General features: G+C 31.3%; 1 protein-coding gene across 1 annotated transcript in view; it reads left to right on the forward strand.

Moving 5' to 3' along the window:
- LOC106457704 (importin-5-like) overlaps positions 1–23289 on the forward strand; it is an 83116-nt gene that overhangs the window by 55783 nt on the left and 4044 nt on the right. Inside the window, exons 17-24 of the mRNA XM_013917151.2 lie at positions 2376–2508; positions 7869–7930; positions 11070–11226; positions 13833–14005; positions 14444–14611; positions 16810–16932; positions 20397–20471; positions 22145–22289. Coding sequence (XP_013772605.1) covers positions 2376–2508; positions 7869–7930; positions 11070–11226; positions 13833–14005; positions 14444–14611; positions 16810–16932; positions 20397–20471; positions 22145–22289 — 1036 coding nt within the window. The remainder of the gene's footprint in view (positions 1–2375; positions 2509–7868; positions 7931–11069; positions 11227–13832; positions 14006–14443; positions 14612–16809; positions 16933–20396; positions 20472–22144; positions 22290–23289) is intronic.

The raw sequence follows: 23289 nt of genomic DNA on the forward strand, positions 1-23289 counted from the left end.
GTTTTGGGAATACTATAACATCCAACTATCTGGTCCATGCAATTGCAGCCATTTATCGATATGTTGTAGTCATCCACAACTTTTGGCTTTATGATGGTGTTTGCTCCTGCTCCCTTTTGAATGGTTTGAACTGGAGCTTTGGTTGATACCAACACACATGGCTTTTATGCCTTTTCATTTCTCCAACCAAAACACGATTTTGTTTCCTGAATCCAAAAATCACCCCACTTTCTGATGGTCAAGTTTCTGACTTTTCACTTCTGCAGGAAAACCAACACAGTTGATGTTGAGTGTTCCAGTATAATTGAAGCTGTGTGTGTGTAGATAGTCTACAAGAGCTGCTGAAGTGTAGTACCTGTCAGCAAACACATAATGCCCTGGCTTCAGAAGAGTGTCAAATATTTTGACAGCATGAGCAGAGTTGGTGTCAAGGTCAGGGTTGTATGCTGTGTTCTTTACAAAATAAATTTTCAAATTGATAACATAGCCCATTGCCAAATAGCAAAGCCTGAATTTTTTGATGTGATATTTTTGGGGATTGCATGCATTGAAATGCTTGTGCTTGAATCTGCTTTTTCATCTGATAACCATCTCATCAATACACACATTTTCATATGGGTAGAAGGCAGCCTGAAACTTTTCCAACAACTTCTCTACAAATGGCTCAGCATTTGGTTTGCAGACATGAAGCATGCTGTGGTAGATGATCTTAGACCTGTTCCTAGCAAACATCTGATGGTACTAGGGTGTGTAGAGATATCCTGATCCTGGGTTTGAGAGTCCAAACCCATAGCAATTAAAATTGAAGTAACTGGTGTCCACAAGGCAAATGATGATAATTTTATTGGAGGATTGTTTTTATCCAAATCCTTTGCTGCATATGTATTGATGCTAGAAATCAAAGTGACCACAATTTTTTCTGTCATGAAAAGCTTTGAGGAAATCCTGTGGTGAAACCTTTTTTCCAAATCCAGCTTCACGTTTTATTGGATTCATGGAGTTCACATCATTCTCTCCTTTTTCTACTATTCTCCATGCTACTTCACCATTCTCATAATATCCTCCTGCTCCTACAGCCGTCCTTTTCCTTTTGTTAGGTCTAGATCCAGACCCTACTTTTCTTTTCCTCATAGTAACACCACTGGACTCTTTCTCTCACTTTCACTAATCTAAGTCAGATTTTTCAATTTCAAAATCATCATCATCATCAAGATCACTGGGAATAAAGTTATTTTGATGGCTCAGAAGTTCCTCAAATAACTTCCTAGTTTGCTCAGAAGTAAAGTGACAAGGCTTATCAAAGTGAGGTCATTTTCTTTGTTTCAAAGTAGGGGTTCAAAACACTTGCATAAATCATTGAAACACATCTTTCTTCTATCAAATTGATGCTCAGATTGAAGATATTTCATTAACCGAAGTTGTTCTAGTTTTGTATTGAATATATAAGGCATTTAAAATGTGGGATTGATCATGAAATGAAACAAGACTTACCAGCTCACCCAAGTTGGAAAACAAGCATGCCGATATATCGGCTGCTCATAGACAAAAAGTTAAGAAGAGTGTATAATAGCATTTCAACTATACTTCTATGTATGCTATTGTTAATGGGGCTTTTCTTTTAATTCCAAAACTAGATGCAACATGCAAAGTTTTAGCTGAAACATTATTCTTGTATGTATTATTACACATACATTACTACTAAATTTGATGATACACCAGATAAGGCATACTACATCTTGATACTTGTTGTTTTGTAAATAACTATTATAAATAGTTCTTCATCTGAAACATATTTTACACACACATTACTACTAAATAGTTATCAATAACTTGTGCTGCTAACAATATCTGCAGCTGTTAAACCCATCAATGTTTTACAAAATTTTGTCGATTCAAGAGATTTAGGTTAGTCCTAAACCCATACATTGAACTAGTAATGCAAAATAATCGTGGGTAACAATTAAAATGATAATTTCCAAACTTATCCTAGTTGACAGAACTCTCCATCTCTATTTTCTTTGTTAAAGGTTTTTTTTGTAATTGGATACATGTTTTTTAGTTTTTCCTATCTCATTATAAATGACCTATAATTTTTCTTCCTCTGTAAAACAATGTCTAGTTAAATGACCAATAGGGGTGAAGCAGTAAATGAATGGTTTTGTAACTCTATCAAAAAAATCAAATTTTTTATGCATATGCTTCTTATCATTGCTTTTATTCAAGTCATTTTTGTACTTTTCAAGAGTATTGTTAAAAACTAATTTTAATTTTGCAATAATCTGTAATAGATTAATGAGCTAAATATGTAAAATATTTTAGGCTTTGATGTGATTATGACAAAAAAATGTATGTTTTGCAATTTTTGTTTTTTCAAGTTATCCTACATGATCTCGGCCTGGGCTAGGATATGTAAGATTCTTGGGAAACAGTTTGAGCCTTATCTTCCTTGTGTGATGGGACCGGTATTGAAAGCAGCATCCATGAAGCCAGAGATTGCTCTTCTAGATAGTAAGTTTTATGTTGAAAATTTTGATAGTGTTCAAATTAATTACTGGAAAATTTCCTTTGCATTCTTTAATTTTAAAATACTCTTAATTTTAGTTTTAATCAGATAATTAATTCGGCTTCAACTGAACTTTGATAATGTGGAAAGTATTTACAAGATTAGTGCACACCTTCGTTTCCATGAGGATATTCTTATAATAATTTTATTTGAGAATAATAGGCATAACTGCCAGACTTAAACACTTGATGTTATTTGATGAGTGCTGTTATTTGGCCTTGATATGCATACTTTTATTCATGTCTTATGCATTCTGTATTAGTCTAATTAAATATGTCAGATTTGGGAGATTAAAAATATTACTGCTCTTGATGTTTTTGTTTAGTGAAATATGAATTAATATATTGAAATTGAGAACTTTTTACAAAATATGTAATAAAATGTTTTAATAAAAATATCTACAGGGGTATAAAAATTAATTATCTTAACACCCAGTACTAACAAACATTGATTTGGGCTACTCTGAATAACATATTAATCCAAGGCCAGTGTGGTTTTGCTTGTTTGGAATGTTAGCATTTTTGTAATTAAATGTATAATTCAATTTTATACACGTGCAATCTCTTATTCCTTCTGTCATATCATTAAATATATACTGTCATTGAACTTTTTGATAGATTGGTAGCCTGTTTATTAATGACAGGCTAATCTGTCATAAGCCTGATATACAAACAACTGTGCATAACTCAATTACTGACTTTTCAAGTAAAATATCCCATTGTTTAGTTTCATATTTATAGCACTTTCTATAATCAATGTGATTATTTTATTCTGGGAGTTATTTTTTTAATGCAAAGCTTTAATGATATAAGATGAAACAGCTGTGAGCAAAATGACTGGACTGCCTACTCAGAACTCTGTAGCCTTTTTCCTGGGTGTGATGAAAAAGGATGAGGTGTTTCAAGTGTCAGTCTGACATTTGCCTTTGATTTTGTTGAATATGTAGAACCTTCCCAGAGTTTTTATGTTGATAAATATTTTGAATTCAATGATTATTTTCAATATGCTAGGAATACCAGTCTCACATGAGAACACTGTTAAACTTGCCCATAGGTTTTGTCTTCGTCACATATCTTTTAATAAATTGTATTATTTTAAGTTTAGTAATATTGTGGAAGAAGTCTCTGCAATGAATGTAAATATGTACACATTTGCAATTTTTAATAATTTAGTTGAACTACTAGAATTTCAGTTGTGCCTGTACATTTCTCATGCCTATTAGTTTGGCTTTAGCACATGAAAAAAAAATTATTTTTTACACTACTGATCAAAACTTATTACCATGTTTTACAGCAGGTAAGATGCAAGGGCATATAAGACGCACCGATATTTTACCAAAGTATATTTAGAAAAAAAAACGTGAGTGTATCAAAACACTTTTCTGTCCTTGAATGGGGTTCTTGTAACCAATATAAAGAGCAGAATTCACTGTTAGTCTCTCCAGGGTAAGAAGACATAATTAATAGATTATTTTTCAAATGACAAGCATATTTCTGTGGGCGTTTGTTGTGGATATCAGTGTCCCCAGCACCTAAACTGTACTGGCCTGATGTGGCCATAAGGGAAAAGGTCAGGTTTAAGAACTGTTGCATGTTGCAAATAGGAACTGTAGTAGACAGTAGTGTTCATGAGAATTCAGAAATACTTGCTGCTTTGCACTAAATAACCTGGTGAGCTGCTCAGTTATACTGACACTAATTATCTTTTAATATTATTATCTATTATAAATCCACTCATATATTTAGCAAACTGTTTTCATTAATTATAAGTCTAATCATGTATTTTTGTATAGATTAATTTTTATATTTTAATCTACAGTAGCCTGGGGAAAGACTTGGTAGAATTTGGATTATGGGGGCAAAACTGAGAGATGTATTTTCTTTAACTGCAGGATGATTTTTAGAGGCTTTTTTCAGGATAAAAAAAAAGTGTCTTATATATTGTAAAATATGATACTTTGTTTTCTTGGACCAAAATCATTAACTTTGAATAAATCACAAGATTTATTATTATGAATGCACACATTTTCTGTTATCATTAATTCTCTCTCAACAGGTTCAGTCGATTCAACCTAAATCTTGACCTCATATTGACCATTAGTTTTTCCATACCCAAAACATTTTAAAAGTTATATTATCTTCACAAACTTTGCAAGCTTTCGGTAAACATTTCAAGTCTTTTATAGACAAAAAATCAGAAATTATAATGAAGTATTTTTACTAAACATTTCTCCATGAATATATGGAGTGTTGATTGCTCTGAGCACAAAGTGATTTTCACGATAACCTAATGTAACCTAAGCTAACCTAATAAGTTTTCAATTTTTAAAGTTTAGCTAATCTTATAATAAAAAATGAAAAACAAAAAATATAATAATTACATGTTGTCTTTTTTTGCTAGTGACTGTTTGTGAAATTTAACTCTCCTTTTTTTATATACTAATGGTACTAATACACTGAATAATGTTTTATGTAATTAAGTAATGCACCTAAGAATACAGAATAATAACACATAAAAATCAATGTCCTTCAACAATCATAAGTTTTCTGGCTTTCTAACTATGCAATAAGAGCCATTCAAAATTCAGCTAAGATTATCGATGCATCTCCCATGGGAATAAAGTTTGAACTGGAAGCAAAATAGACTACAGAAAACAATGTAATATAATATGTCATTTGATAGATTAAACCTTTGGCTTTCTATTGGTTATGAATAATATAGTATTAAGTGTCAGAGAGAACTATTGTCAATTTGTGAAAGAATGTGACAGGTGGGTGTAGAAAAAGGGGTCTGATTTTCTATTTTGTTGCTCTGTAATTTTGTAAAATTGGAGGCTATAAAATTATGCTTTGCCTGAGTAATAAGTATTATAATAAGTAATTTATGTTAAATTTCATACTTCATGGAGGGGTGGTAAATAAATTACAGAAGAGTGGATCCTAAAAGAGCAAATGTCACAATTCTCATACTGGGGTGAAATTGAGTATTTTTTTAAATATTTCCTTATACAATTAAGAATTTAAAACATATAATATTAAAATTTGATTTATTAACTATGTTTTTATGCTATAATAATAAAGGAGTTTAATTAAATTTTGAATGTAACTAAAAAGTTGTAACATGCACACTTTGACCTGCCCACAGTGAGAGGGTAGAGGGTTAGGTGAGGCATGAAAAAAGTTTGTTTGTAAAAAAAATACACTTCTGTGTCATACATTGCATCAATAATTAAGCCTTAATATTTAGAACTTAAAAGTACAAGTGTTGAGTTAAGAAGTCTCTTGAAGCATATAATTTACACAAAACAGTCTACTGCTATTACTGTATTCTGTATAATGATAGTTTAAAATAACTTCTTAATTTCAGTCATTTAAAATGGTAACTTTTACATGGAGTGTTGTTTACATGAACAGGCCATTTGAAAGTTATATAATATAGATTTGTGGTAATTGCTAGTAGCATGTCATGTTACAGATTCTACATTATGAAAGTTAAAAAATCAAATCTTCTCTGACATTATATTTTTGGCCAGCTGGTTTTAAATCAAAATATTTGACATATTTCACAGACATAAAGTGAGAATTTTAAATGTAGTTGAATCCAAGGGTTCCCTTTGAAATATAGGAGACTAGTAAAGATACCAGTATGTAAAGACAACAGAGTAACAATATTGTTTTATTTCTGTATGAAGAAGGTTTTTACTTTTTAAAATGTCATTGTACTTGTGAACACAGTGTATGTCCATATTAAAGTAGAACCATTAAACCAAAACAAGTGTCAGTATAATGCAAAAAAACGTTTCCAGCCTGTACTTTAATACCATTTGGATGAATAAAGCCTATTCCAAGCATTTTATAGGCTATTCTAGGTAGATGCTTATGTTTCAGCCTTTTTAAAGATAATTCAGGGAGGAGATTTTACCAGCTTTCCAGGTTTTTTCAATATCAAAGATAATTTCTGAGATCAGTACAAATATGAGAATTTTGACTGGTACCTACTTTGGTACATTCTGTTATTGCATCAATGAGAATTTGTGAAAATTGATCAGTTGCCTTCCACAAAGTAAGAAATGTACTGTTTATTGATTCATAATCAAGCCAATTCAAGTCATACATTGTGTGGTAGATTGTTCAATGCCATAACTTCAAAGAAAGAAATTTGAAGAAGTGACTCCAATAGGTTTTATCTTGGTAATTTCTATATTTTGAACAATCACCTGGGAATATAAATAATACAAAGCTGTTTACATACTTCTTTTTTGTTGTTGTTATTTTGATATGTTATATTAATTTCAATAAATGCTTCGATTGATTTGTTTCCCACATTTTTGAACGTAACTGAACCTTATTGGGCACTTCACCAAAGCTCAAACGGGTCAATTGTCAAACTGTTGGATATATGTAGGGACAATTTATTTTTTAATATAAGGGTTAGTTAAATTAAAACTTGAGCTACATGTGCCAGGTAATGCAGTTTTGATTGGTAAAACTCCTGAAGCTTAGAAGGCTTGAGACTCCCATCTGTTTCAGCTGCTTTCAAGAAATTTTCACTGACCACTTTGGTATTAGTTACAGGAAATAATATGTTTTTAACACTGAACTATTAACAAGAACTATGATAATTGTACTAGTTGGTAATTTTTGGTAAAATAATTAACATCGAAGCTTTCCTTGCTCCTAGTTAGGGAAACTATTAGTGCAATGTGTCTGCATTAAAGTAGAGGTATTGGAGCAACGAAAGTATGTTTTACATGTACACTTCTATCTGAATAAGAATTTGGTGTCAATGAAATGGAATAAACAGCTATTTAACTTTTATTCAGATATTTATATGGATGATTAGAACCTGCTAAGAGAATTTTATAGGCTGTCTGTTCCAAATAGACTCTTCTGTTCTGTGCTTTTGGAAATTTAGGGAATTTTGTCTGTGTTTATTGAGTATTGTGTAATATTAAAATTTTTTATAAACATTTTCTTTATCTATTGCTACCATGAATTTGGAATTTTAATTATATGAAATAATGTGTTCCATGCTGTTCCATGTTTTAGTATGATCCTGTACAGGAAGTGTGAGGTTCCATAATATCAGTAATGTCTGCTGTTTTATCAGATGTTGCAAAATGCTGTTTAAAAGTTTCCTCGTTTATCAATTTTTCATGATTGGAAACTAATGTTTGAAATAGGTCCAGAAAATTTGAAATGACACAGATTACTGTTCAATATAAATTTTGTTAGTTGTGCATGTATATAATATTTTTAAATTTTTTGGTATCAAATTAAAATATTTTATTCTATATTTTATATAGGTGAAGACATGAAAGTGGTTGAAGGAGATGATGACTGGCAATTTGTTAATCTTGGTGAACAGGTAGTCATTTTATATTGTATTAGAGTGAAAAAAATAATAGTTAATTCAACCAAACAGTCAGATGAATTACAAGTAATTTTGGTCATAATTATTATATTTTAGATATTATTCAGTGTTTTTTGCTATAAATTTGTTATTGAGCTTATGCTGTAATATAGTTTAATTGGGATTTCATGTTTTAAATCTTTCACACCCATATGGGTGCAGTCTATCATAAGGGCACAATTGTATTGTTGAATTCAAAACTTTTAGAAAATAAACTTTCACACACAAAACCAACAGCTTCAGTTGAATTTGAAAGTTATTCAGAAAAATGTTTTATTTATTCAGTTGAATATAGAAACTAAAAAAATAGCAAATTTTGACATTGGGTTGAGTTCAGCAAACTCCCAATGAAATCATTCATGTTTGTGAACTTCCTGAATTTTGTCTCAGCATAATATGGCACTCTTAGCTTCCTATAAGAAATTTATAATGTTTTGACTAAAATAGAGCTAACCTGTCTTTGTAACTTAAATATAAGTGTAGTTTTATCAATTTCTAGCCAATCACCATTTCTAAACCTTGGCTGTCATGTAATTGCCTGTATATCAGCTTTGAGAAGTCATATAAGCTACTAATTTGTGCATGTCATGAAAGCTCTTGTTTTCTGTTCTTTTGAACTGTATAAGCCAATATTTATTGAGATTTTAATGAAGTGATAGAAGCTTAGCTTCATGGTATGTTGCTAGAAGAAAATGCTTTTGTGAACAACTTCCACTACAGTTAAAGTTCTTTTTTGTTTTTAAGCTTGCTCTATTATTTTACTGCATTTGAATTATGATATTGAAGTATGATAGGAAAATGTTTTTTGTGTGTGTGTGGAACAAGATGAGGTAGGCTTAGTTAAATAATTTTTACATTTGACAATATCAAGTTTCATTTTGCCAACAAAACTTACTTAATTGCTTGAATTGGCAAATAAAATCATGGACAAGAAATGTAAAAATAAATATATACAAAACAGGTTTAAACTTATTACATATAGTAAATGATTAACAGTTATAGTTGTCTTAATTATAATTTTGGTATGGTAAAAGTTATTTTTATTTTATACCAGTGATCGTAAACACAGTAAAACTACATTTGTTGTTTCTCCAACCAAAACAAATATAACATTTGCAGTTTAAAAAACCTTTATAGGAAAGTTTTAAAAGTATGTAGAAAGACATAAAAATCAGTAATTGAAATTACAACATAGGTAAGCATTTTTAACTGTTTCTTGAAAAAGTATTTTATTTGCAGAAGCTATGTAATCTGTAGAAAGTAATTCATTAGGAAATTTCAAACTATTTAATCCAATAGTTTGTTTTCAAAGTATAATCAAGTAATCCACATAACAGGTGTCAAATCATTGTATCCTGCTCTAATAGAGTTAACTCTCTCTCCAGGGACATCTTTTTCTGCACTTCATAAGGTTTTAGTGAATTACATTCAAAATTTAATTAAACTACTTTCTTTTCATATTATACCAATAAATATAGCATAAAAACATAGCTAATAATCCCTGTTTTAGTAGTACACAAATTTTAAGTTCTTTTTTATAAGACAATATGAAAAAAAAATTGTCAATCTTTCCCTAATATGAGAATTGTGACATTTGCTCTCTAGGTATCCCCTCTTCACTAATTTATTTAACATCCCTCTGAGAAGTATCTAATTTAACATACATTACTTATTATAATATTGTTGTTACTCAGGCAAAGCATAATTTTTACAGCCTACAATCTTATTTGGTTACAGAGCCATGAAATAGACAACCAGACCCCTCTTACCACACCCACCTGTTGCATCCTGTCTTTCAGAAATTGTCAATAGTTTTTCTCTGCCATTCAGTACTATATTATTCATAACCAACAGAAAGTCAAGGTTTTCATCTATCAAATGACATATTACATTACGTTGTTTTCTGTAAAGAGAATTGTCAAATTCTTTTTCAGTTTAAGCTTGGTTCCCACAGGAAATACATCAACGAGCATAGAGGAAATTTTAACAGCTCTTGTCGCATAGTTAGAAAGCCTAAAAAATGGGACATTGTCTGCTTTTTGCATGTTATTATTCTGTATTCTTTGGTTCATTGTTTAATTAAATAAAAAATTATTTAGTGCAGTACTACCATTAATATAAAAAAAGTAAGGTTAAGTGTCACTGACAGTCGACAGCAAAAAAAAAAGGACCCAGGTAAGTACTTTTTCCTGTTTTTTTACGTGTATTCTTTCTTTATTATTATAAAAGTAACTAAAATATAAAAATAGGAAACTTTTTATGTTAGTTAAGGTTGGATTAGGTGAATTTTCACAGGGTATGCTCGGGAGTAGCTTGTGTGTAAGGTAACATGAGCTGCACATTTTCCAAGTGATTTACAGCTTAAAATGGTGCAAATAGTAATTAGTGAGGGTTCAAAGGACAATAAAGCAATAAAATTTAAGTATAAATACATGTATACTGTTATGAGTGTGAAGCTATTTAGAATGAACAAATGTAGTTTCATTTTACAATTTGAAGTCATTCTAGAGAGAGAAAAAGGGATAATTTAGATTTTTTTTTTAGTGGTTATGGGGTCAGTTAAATTAACCAACCTTGTATAAAGTTAGGGTGGAGAAAATAACAGATAACATATAAAGTTTTACTGAAAAAAAAACGGTTGAAATTTATTTAATAGATTTAATTAGTTTAATCTTAATATGGAAATCACTTAGCACTTGGACTAATGTATAGAAGTACTGTATATGTTTGTGGACAAATCTTTAGTAAAAATACTTCATTAAAAATCTGATTTTTTAGTATACAAAAGACTTGTAATGTTTACTAAAAATCTGCCAAAATTTTGTGAAGTTACACAAAGTGTATTAAAAGTTATAGTATAGAAACTATAATGAGTACAAAATGGTTACAAGGTCAATCGATTCGACCTACTTCATAGCGAGAGATTTAATAGCATATGAACAGTAATGGATTTATTTATTAGTATCAGCTGGTTACTGAAATTATAGTGTTTAAGGTAAATGATATTGATAGTAGGAGTGATAGGTATAGTTAAAAGCACTTGTATCATAGCAGATAACATAGAACAATTTATTAAAACTTTCTTCTTTTGTAGCAAAACTTTGGAATCAGAACAGTTGGCCTCGAAGAGAAAGCAACAGCTTGTCAGATGTTGGTGTGTTATGCACGTGAGTTAAAGGAGGGATTTGCTGCTTACACAGAAGAAGTTGTGAAACTGATGGTGCCTTTACTTAGATTTTACTTTCATGATGATATCCTTTTCATTAGGGGTGAAAAAAGGAGATAAAAGTGTACATATCATTATATTTGATTAAAGTTACTTTATTATCAATGTGCATAAGGTCAGTCTGTTGGACCAACTCTGTTTTGGAGAAATGTTTACTATAATTCCAAATTCATTATGTATATCTACATGAAATGTGGCATGTTGTTAATAAAATATACAAGTTTGCTGTGTATAAAAAATCAGATGTGTTACAAAAGTATTTGTACTGAAGATGTGTGAAATGTCAATTGCAAGATGATGTTCATGTGAAGAATCGCGATACTTTTATCCTTTATCAAATTTGCATAATCTCTAGGATCTTCCAAATGCATATTTACAGTTTTTTTTTCAGTATTCCTTTGTATTATATCAAGTATTTACTCTCTACCACAAACTGTTGCTAAATCAACAAAGTGGTGTAAAATGAATATTTGATAATTCTGACATCAACTCTTTAAAATATTGTGGCTTGCACACTTTGACCCCCACTTGTTTACATAGGATTAATAAATTTGGCATCTATAAATACTTTATAATTTAATTTGTATATTATCTAAGTATTAATTTTGTAATTTTATAAATAAATATATTTAAATAACTTCTCAGTCTGCACCACTGTGAATGATATGATGCAATAGTGCTGTGACTTCTCATTTCTAGATTTTTTTCTCTTCCCTTATGAGGTCTTCAGTTTGTTCAACCATTTAGAAACACATCCTATAGATATTTAAAAACCAGAATATAAAATTTAAACCTCTCCTTGTTTTATTGGGATATTACTATATTTCTTTAATCCACACTGACAGTCCTCTATCTCTTAAGAAATGTCTGTAATTCTCTTTGAAATTGCTATTGGACATGTTTATAATCAATAGAAAGAACAAGTTCTAAACTATGTAGATCAGATTATTACCTCTTATTTTATTTTAGCAGTAAAATCCTATCATTCACCATGGGAGCTTGATATATTTAGACAACAGATGGCGCTCTGAGCAGTAATGGAATTTTTTAAAACAAATTTATAGGTTGGTGGGAAATCCAGGTAAATGATAGTAGTTTTGGAACATCCTGTTCTAGTGTCCGATGCATTTTTTGTTTTCTAAAATGCATATTTAAAAGTTATGTGAATTATTTTTGAACATTCAACATAAAAAGACTTAATAAACCACGCATTCGAGTGCAAAAGTCCTCAAGGCTAAAGTGATAAATTTCTTTTATATGTATATTTTATATTTGTTATATATTTTTTAACAAAAATAACTAAATATGAAAATTAGAAACTTGTTAGATTAGAAAAGAAAACCTAAAACTTCATCAGGAATACATGCAGCTCCTGTTGTGTGATGTAACTGGATAGCTTGTCTACCTGAAGCTTGCCAGGTGATTTATTGCTTTGTTACACAAGTTAGACATGATTCAAATAGCAATCACACAATAAAGTTAAATGAAAGCAATGTTAAACTTTGAGGAATCTGAGACTTTAGGATAAATAATGTGTTAATTCTTACAACATGCAGTCATTTTAGAAAAAGAAAGAGTATTTTTGGACTTTTGCTATAAATGACTTCATTACACTTAATGTTAAGTTAGGGAAAAAATAAAAGGTATAAAAGTTTAGCAAAAAACCTGATATTTGTTTAGGAGAGTCTAGAAGTTATGCAAATGAAATACAAAAATTGTAAGATGGAGATATGTATTTCCATTCTTTGCATGAAAAATCACCTTTCGCTCAAACTGACTCAGGAAAGTCTTCAATTCACATACAAGTCTTTGGTAAAAGTACTTTCTTAAAAGAAATCTGATTTTTTTTTTTATGTACAATGAACTTTTAATGTTTATTAAAAGCTTGCCAAATTTTGTGAAGATACACAAAAGATACATTTGGTATTATAATGAACTTGTAATGTTTATTAAAAGCTTGCCATATTTTGTGAAGATACACAAAAGATGCATTTGGTATTATAATGAACTTGTAATGTTTATTAAAAGCTTACCAAAATTTGTGAAGATACACAAAAGATACATTTGGTATTATAATGAACTTGTAATGTTTATTAAAAGCTTGCCATATTTTGTGAAGATACGCGAAAGATACTTTTGGTATTATAATAAACTTTGCTATGTATAGCTTCACAGAAATGGAGTAGGTCCAATGGACCAATGCCATTCACATAGGGTTAAAACCATGTGTGTACCCCAGTAGGTTTATGGACTTGCAACACTAAAATCTGGTGTCAACTCCCCTTGGTCTGTGAACAGGACAAAAATAATCCTTGCTAAAACAGAGCAAACAAATCATTAATTAGTTAACTTCTTCAATTCTCACATTGTTTTAAAGATCAGGCTTAAGAAGAAAATGTAATACAGCACAAGCTATCGTAGTATGCTACACAGATTTAGTATGTAGGTTTTTAAAGATAATATAGCTGACGTTGTAACTAGAAAAAACGCGCGGTTTCTGCTTTTACCTCATTAGCAGTATAGCCTAAACATCTGAAATTGAATTTGAATACGTGTTTATTAATTTTGAATGATCAGGTTATTATTGGTTGCCTAATTTTGAAGGTTCTGTTTTTTCTTAACCTTGCACAAGTGTTCGCTCAGCAGCTGCTGAGTGCCTTCCTTACCTGTTAGAATGTGCTCGCATCCGTGGAGAAGAGTATGTAGCAGAAATGTGGCAGTACATTTGTCCAGAACTATTGAAATCGGTGGATAGTGAGCCAGAAAAGGAAGTTCTTTCTGAACAAATGCATGCTGTAGCCAAGGTATTAAAGTGTAAAACAATCACTCTTCTGTAAATAGAATGTCTGAGGGATTTAAAACCTAGCTGGTACTTCTGCCTTATTTGAAGAAACATAAGTTCTTTCATAAATTTTATTTCTAAGTTGTTGACTTTTCCATATTAATGGGTTAAAGCATATTTAATGTCCTCCACTTTAGATTTTGAATAATATTTTTGCCTAATAGATGTTATGTGTCAAGGGTTGAATTTCCCCTGAAAATCTGTATTCCAGTTACATTTTTAGTTGGAAATTCAAGTATCTTCATGCTAGCTAACACAGAGTTTGTTAATAATTCAGTCATTTTATATGATTTTTTCCCTTTTATTTGTAATTTAAAGGCTTAACAATTATGAAAAGTGATTAACAAACAGGATTTTAAAGTGTATTTAAGTTAAAGTTCATTATTTTTCTGCTTACTAGTGTATAGAGGTACTTGGCCGAGGATGTTTAAGAGAAGAGCACATGGCAGAACTTTTAAAGGTCCTTGACAAGAGCCTTAGGGATCATTTTGAAAGAGCTCGAGAAAGGCAGGAGAAAAGGAAAGATGAGGACTATGATGAATTGGTGGAAGAAGAACTAATAGATGAAGTACTGTGTTCTAACTTTTATTGATGTAAAAAGGCCTTAATGGAATAAAGTAAAATCAGTACAATAATTTGAATTATCAATTTTTTGCTGTTTTTATATAAAAAGAGTATTAGAAGACAACTGTGTGAGCAAAATGAGCTTTTAGTTTTTTATTAAATTCCATTGTGGTGAAGTTTTTCATATATATTGTGAAATTTGTATGTAAGGATATTAATTGGTAATGAATTATATTCTGTATAATGTAAAACGCATCTCAAATTACAGTCACATGTAACTAAAGTAAGAAACTGAACACCTTTCAAAATGTGGAATGTACTGTATAGATACCCACTGAATGTTGTGTATTACTTTGATTGATTGGATTTCTATGTTATATTTGTTTATATATGGTTTATAATTTTCAATTAATTTAAGGCTCATTGGTACAAGATAGTTATAGAGAAAATTATATTTAAAATGGATGTATCTTTAAAACTACTTGTATAAAGAAAACTAGATTTCAATGTCTTACTGAAATGTTCCCCCTTCAAGGTTTTTTTAAGATATAGTAACACTCCCATTTACATCTGGGATGTGTTCCTAGAAAATACAATGTTAGGCATATTGACATAAATTGGTTGTTGTTTTCTCCTTGACTTAGTGTTATAAAGGAGGGATACATTTCTGGAGATTAGTTTTAGGACATCTGTCAGATTTTAAAAAAATATATTTATATATATATATTATTTTTAGTTCTTTTGTCCAATTGTTGAAATAAATGGCTTTTACTTACATCTCTTAATAGTATAAATATAGATTATGTTGTTGTTGGGCTTAGGATTCTTTTACAGTAGGTGGCTGTGACTTGTTCATGATAAATTCAAAGATGAATAAAAAGCACACACTTTACTTGTTTCCAAATAATATATATATATATATATATATATAGTTACACGCATGTACAACAAAGTCTTCACACTAGAGATTACAGGCATATCATATAAACACTATTTATATATAGTTCTCTTCTTCTTGTCAAAAGTCCACTTAGGCCTTTTCAATTACTTTAGAATTTCAGTTGACAAGTTGAACTATCTTTTCCATATTACTATTGTACTAGTATTCTATGTGTGATTCACTTACAGTTGTGGTGCAAGTTACCGTAACTCGTTTGGTCTTCTTTCTTGTGAATATCCACTGTTCCTTTTGTCAAAGTGTACCCAGGCTGATTCAATTACTTTAGAACCATGCTTTGACGGAATAAAATTATCCTTCTTATCTTTTTTTCTATATGCTGTTAGTTTCACTCTAACATATTAAATGGTAGGCCTATCACCTTTGTGGTACTTAACTTCACACAACTATATTCTCTTTCGCCATTATATGTCTATTGTTGTCTGTCTACTGCTTCCTGCTTTTCTCACCCAATTATATATTTATTACATAGTCGTCTGGCCCTTTTCTATATTCTCGACACCAATTAGTTATTAACAAAACCTTCTACAATCATCTGCTTTTAACTCTTATTATAACAAAACTTAAAAATAATGAAAATATTCACTCACAATTATAAATTAATCACTAATATCTAAACCAAACAGTCTTTTATATCATGACAAAATTCAAATTTAATCTAGCCCAATGAAAATGACATATAAAATAAATAAATCAATACAGAACACTTATGTTTAAGGGTTTTTGGAAAGTTTGGTGTAAAAATAATCACAGGGATTATCACTCAATACTGGCTGATAGGACAAACAATCTGTGAATGAGGCTGAGGGAAGTGCAAGCAGACTGCCTTTGAACTGATTCCCATGATGCAGCACAGGCCTAGGCACACGATTTGAATTTTTCATTTTTGGCACATGCCGCCAAAAACAATGTTAAACCAGATTTAAACAACTTCTTTCAGATCCATTTTTAATTTCTTAAAAACTTTATTTAGGATCGATGTAAATGAAAGAGTTCCTGTATAAGCATTTTGAAGTATAAAGTTTTCTTTATAATCACTCAGTATATAGTTCAGAAAGTTCTCTCAGTGTTTTATGGATTGTATTTGGAGAATACAAGACCAAAAAGTATAATATGTGAGAAAGTGTTCTGGACTTAAAGAATTGTGCTATTAGTTGAGTATGTAAACACTTTGTAACTGCATCATGTATGTGCACTTATGTAGAGATCTTTAATTAATTATGTTGTTTGGTGTTGTTTCTTAGGATGATGAAGATGTCTATATCCTAAGTAAAGTGGCAGACATTCTGCACTCCTTATTCAGCACCCATAAGCAAGAATTCCTACCATGTTTTGATCATTTAATTCACCATTTTGTTAGATTACTGGTAAGTTTATAACATTTTTTTGAAACTAAGTACAGTCGATAGTTATGGTTCTGGCTATTCATGGTGACCTAAAATGTATACAATTTTAACTTCCACGGGTGGGGGTTTTGACGATATGCAGTTTAGAGCTTAAGCAAGTACTGATGGTAGTACTACACTAAATAGTTTTTATTTAATTAAATAACGAAACAAAGAACACAGAATAATAACATGCAAAAAAAACAAACAGATAATGTCCCATTTTTAAAGCTTTCTAACTACATGACAAGAGCCATTAAAACTTCATCTAAGCTCATTGATGTGTTTCCTGTGGAAACCAAGTTTGAGCTGAAAGTGAAACTGACAATCCTCTTGTACAGAAAACCTTGAATTTTGTATTTCTTTGTGGGGTGGTAAACAAGTTAGAGAAGAGAGGATGCCTAGAGAGAAAATGTCACAATTCTCATACTAGGAAAATTTAGGTTTTTTTTAAGTATTGTCGTATAAAATTATGAACTTAAAACTAATATACTACTAAAATAAGGATTATTAGCTATGTTGTTATGCTATATTTATTGGTATACTATGATAAGAAAGTAATTTAATTAAATCTTAAATCTAATTCATTAAAACATTGTGACATGCACAGAAAAGGATGCCTGACATGAGAGGGTTAAGTAATACACTTGTAGTTTTTCTGATTCCGTACTGTACAATACAAGCCTTGTATACTTCCACGTAGTTGTGTTTGTTCTTTATATTTTGGTAAAACTCATCTATCAAAGTCTTAATCATGCTCCCAAATTGTAAAATTGGTGCAGAAAGTGATTCTGTTGCAAAAAGGAAGAAAAAGTGATTCCATCAAGTGAAAAATTACAGATATTAGACAGATTAAAACAAGCTGAGAACCAAGCGTCTGTGGCTAGGCATTACGGAATGAAGGAGTCAACAGTGAGGTCTATTAAAAACAATGAGGCCAATATCCATGCAAGCATTGCAGCTAGTGTACCCCAAAGTGTCATTCAATCTTGTGATCCAGTTGTTGAAAAATGAAAGTTGTCAGGATTTGTGTAAAAGACAGAATCAGAAAAAATCTACTCTTGGTGGACCTGTATGACCATTTCTGCAATGCTGCTGTGAGTGAAGGCAGTAGCACTGCCACTGCTAGCCACATATTTCAAGCCAGTAAGGGCTGTTTGAATTTTAAGAAGTATTACAACCTCCATAACCTTAAGCTAGCAGGGAAAGTAGCATCAGCTGATCATGTAGCTGTGTAAAATACCCACTGGGTATATAGGGCTTGGAACTACACCCTCAAAAGAAAAACAAGAATCACCTTCCAGTTTTTCTGGACTGGTTTAATAACTGCTTTGTTCATTATGTGGAAAGGTACCTGGCATATAAAAATCTGGTATTCAAAGTTCTACTTATCCTAAACAAATGTGCCTGGCCACTCTGAAAGCCTCCAGTTCACTCACCTGAATGTGGAGTTAACATTCTTACCTGTCAACACCACCAGGCTCCTACAACCTATGGCACAAGGTCTCATTGCAACCTTCAACCTGCTGTACCATTGCAGGAATACTAGATGAGATGAAGGCTGATTTGTCTCTCTTACTTATTGATTGTTAGAAAAAAATATAATATTGCTGATTGTATTAATAACATCCAGAAGTCTTTTGAAGAAATAAAACAGTACATTTGGAATGTGGTTTGGAAGAAGCTTTGGCCTGAAGCAGTGTACGACTTCAGAGGCTTTCATTCTGTGGATGAAGAGATGCAGAGGATTGTTAGTTTGGCACACAAAATTGGTGAAAAAGACTTTGAGGACATGGCAGAGGTTGAGGAACTCATCGACTCACATCAAGAGGAGTTGAACAAAGAGGATCTTGTAGAGCTCATACATACCAATGAGGAGAGTGAAGGAAAGGATGAGACCGAGGAGCCAAAACCACAGCTAACAATGAAAAATTAACTGAAATAATGCACATGGCCAAGGTTCGTGTTGATAAAGTGGTTAGCTGGACCCCCTTTATGGAATGCAGCTTAAAGTTTAAAAGGATGTTGGAGGATGGTATGATTCCTTACAAAGAAATTTACAGGGACTTCCAGAATGAGATGCAGCAAGGAAAAATAACAAGCTTCTTTAAGAAGGTTGCCATCACCACACACCTGCCACCAACATTATAACAGTAAGCATGAGCTCAGCCCAAGTTCCACACTCACACGAAGCTCAACTCTCACCTGAAGTTGTTCCAGTCTCACAAGATCCACTGTCATCTGACATTGATGATCCACTAGCCATCACAGGTTCCCATCATGTGCTACCGCTGTGGGGTCCCCCTCATACCAGGATGATGATGGAGAGAATCCCCCACTCCAACATCATCATCCTGTCATTACTGGTGAGTTTAAGTAGTTTTTAATTTGACATATACAGTACAGTATACATTTTTAGTTTTATATTACTTATAAATAATATATATCTCTACTGTCTTTTATTTTTGTTTCAGTTTACTTATTTTCCCCTACATCACCATTGGTGTGGTCCCTAACCCCATTTTTCCCATGAGATTTAAGTTTTAAAATTTGCAGTTTTGACATTCATGGCACTTTCCAAGAATATAATCCCTGCAAATGTTGAGGTCCACCTGTAGATGTGAAGAAAATTTGCAGTTTTTTATTGAGAAAAAAAAACTAAATTTGTCCCAATTTTCTAATATCATAAGAACAGAAAAACAAAAACAATTCAACATTTTTAATATTGTACAAAGGAAATTTTTTTCTGAAAGTTGATCCTAAAGTAGTATCCTGCTTTTAGGATTTGCCATAATTGTTCTTTCAAAATAATCACTTTTACAAATATCTCAAAAACAGTTCTCTCGAGTATTTGGCTGAGTAATTTAACTTTTTTTCACTCTTTGGGATCAGTGGATTACACCAACCTTGTAATCCCAATAATCATAAGAGTATCCATACTATAACTTTTAACATGGTATGTGTATCTTCATGAAATTTGGCTAGTTTTCAGTAAACATTACAAGTCTTTTGTACACACAAAGTCAGATTTTTTAATTAAGTATCTTTACTAAAGAATTGTCCGTGAATACATGGAGTCAGTGTGTTGACTGCTCCAAGTGCAAAGTGATTTTCCTGTTAAGATTAACAATACTTTTTTTTCATCTAAAATTTTCAAATTTCATTTTGTAATCTCCAAAAACAAAAATAAATATCAAAAGTTTTTGTTTTGTTTTTTCAGTTAAATTTTATATATTATTTTCTCTACCTTCACTCTATGTGGACTTGGTTGGTTTAACTGTGTAACCAACATAAATGACTGCAAATTGTAACAGGAAACTACAGTTGTTTATTCTAATTAGCTTAAGGCTTGTAACAACAGCTTTGCACAAAAATTCTGAAACAAACAATACATGTTTGAAAAAAATATTAGTCTGTTTAAATGTAATTACTATATTTTGTTTTAGGGTCCTGAAAGACCATGGACTGACCATCAGTGGGGGATCTGTGTATTTGATGATGTCATTGAATATGGGGGTTCCGTAAGTTAATCTTTTGTGTAAATTTTTGAGATTACATTTGGTATTAAGTATTGCAAGTTGTCACTTGCCAGATTTAATTTCCACTGATGCTTTAATGTAAAATTTTTATAAATATGTAACATGTTCCATCTTTTTTTGTTGTGTTAATCTGAATGTGTTTAATATGTTGCAAAATACAGAAAAGTGTTCATTTTGTAAAGACTTGGTTCCTTCATATTAAACATTAAAACAAATTATGTTTCAGTCTCAGGACATTATAAGATTTGATTGAGTAATAACCAAAATAGTATATATATAAAAATGTGTATCACTTGAAGATTGTGGCAAAGAATGAGCATGTTTATACAGAGGTTGACTACTTTATATAAGAAAAAAAGTATTTTGGAGCCTCACCATGTCGTTAGAGTCCATGTTGCCAAATCTGATTATGTTCTATTGGATGTCTGTGCTTCTTGAATATAGCCCTACAGTTTAGTTTGCACTATGAAAGGCTCTGTCATAAAGCTATTGTGTCCAAAGCACACCACTCTTCCCTGCAAGATGTAGATAGTCTATATAGTTTACAAAAACAGTGGTTTATCAGCACATATTTCAAGTCGGATCACACTGAAATCCATAGGTGACTTGACTGCTATGTCTTCCAGCTGATTAAGGTATGCAGCATTTGAATGGGAGATATGACTGGAAGCCTTACCTTGGTCAACCCATACACTTATGACTTCATTTCCTTATGGAGATCCTTCTTGATTATGTTGTGTACTGTTTCATGGGGCAGGTAGATGGCTTTTGTCATTGAGCTTTGTGTTTGTGGATCCTCACTGTTATCAGATGCCACACTTTGCTTACTGTGGCTTGTTGCATGTCACTTTCTGGATAGTCCTGGTGCTCCAAGTTGATCCATATTCTTTTGTTTTTTAATGTTATTAAATACACGAGATATCCCTGTCTTGGAAATTCTAAATTTCTGATCTCAACACATTTATTTTCTGAGTGTATGAATATTTTGTGTTGGAAAAGGTTTGTGTATAATCTTATCAAAAACAATCAATTTTTGGTGGCTTTTGCCTCTAACCTTTGTGCTTGTGGATTCTCAACTGTTACAAGATTTTGCACTTTGCTTACCATGGTTTGTGGGTGCACATTTTTCTAGGTCTGATTGTATGAATGTTTTGTGTTGGTAGGCTTGTTACATACCCATCCAAAAAGGGATCATTGTTTGGTGTTATCACAATACCTATGAAATGTCAAACTATAATTTTGACACAAGCAGTTCCACCATTATTTTATATTGGTTGGGGATGTCATGTGACTTGCTGATCTGCCTATTGAAAATCGTTTTAATATATTCAACCTACTATAAAACTTAATGATAGGAAGCAGATTAACTAAGTGACGAGTTGCTGAATCTACCAGTGATTGTTTTTAAAACTAGTTTACTTTATATGCTGGTGGTTGAGAATGTGTGAAAGAAACTGTTATCAAAGTTTTACGTATTCAATTTTTCTGTACAAAAATATAAAAGAAGAAGCTGTGTGAAATGCAGTGCTACATCTTGACATTGGATAATGCTGTTTTATTGTATTTTTCAATGAGATATTTAAATACTTGAATTTTTATTGTTATTTGGTAAACAGTGATATTTACTGCTGTACCAACTTACTGCTTTTTTAAAGGCATGTTCAAAGTATCAACAGTATTTCCTAAAGCCAATGTTGGATGCTTTAGTCAGTTCTAATCCTGAGGTTCAACAGGCTTCTGCTTACGGGTTTGGTGTCATGGGCCAGTTTGCTGGGGAAGGCTTTGCCAAAACTTGTGCAGGTAATATAGTCTTCCATAGCAGCTTTTATACATTTTGAGAGATTTAAAAGGAAAACATAAAAATGGGTATTCAATTTTAATACTATTAGATTTGATGTATACAATACACAGCTACTTGAGCATGGAATAGAGTACATTGCCAGTTTAACAACACATCAGTCTAATGATGCATATTTTTGACAGTGCGTATAAAACTTGTATAAAAATGTTTTTTGACGAGTATGTGTATAAAATCTGTGACATTCTAATACAGAATTGTTTTGAACTATCTGATATATGTACCACAGGTTTGTCCTGGTCTTGTCACATTTATCATTACTGGTTATTATATTATTTACAAAGAAAGTTAGAATTTTCCTGTTATTAGTTTACAATTATCTCAGTGAAATAATGTGCTAATATTTTCTAACTTAAATTATTGGTTATAAAACATTATTAATATGTATACTGTCACAATTACACTTGGATAGAATTAATGAAGTAATTTTGTACTTTTGATCATTTTTATAATTCTGCCAAAAATATCTTCTTGTAAAACAACTGAATGTAACTTTAATGTAAATAAAATAACTTATTTCTAGGATATATCAATTGGTTCAGTATTTTAGTATTACAGCTTTATCAGCTCCTGACGAAGCTGCGATAGTGAAATATTGAGTTAATAAAGATATAATCTGGATATACAGGTTATTTTATTTACATTAACAGAAATTTCTCATAATATACTCAAGTTTGCATAATAATAATAATCATAGAGTTGGTAGACTATATGTAGGGATGGCCAAGGTACTCAATAGGCATAATACAAATATGCACGCTAAAAGATCAACAATGACAGAGTTTTACTTTAAAAGATGATTGCCATTCACTTTTATTTGTTTCTCTACCCAACAAACCCAAAAACAAGGCAAGAAACCATCGTTAAGATACCAGAAAGTGATCAACCCACCAAATTGTTCATCTCTCTTTTTCTTGTTTCAGTCAAGATAACTCTACAACT

The sequence above is a fragment of the Limulus polyphemus genome, unplaced genomic scaffold, assembly GCF_000517525.1.
Source record: "Limulus polyphemus unplaced genomic scaffold, Limulus_polyphemus-2.1.2 Scaffold363, whole genome shotgun sequence".
NCBI lineage: Eukaryota > Metazoa > Arthropoda > Merostomata > Xiphosura > Limulidae > Limulus > Limulus polyphemus.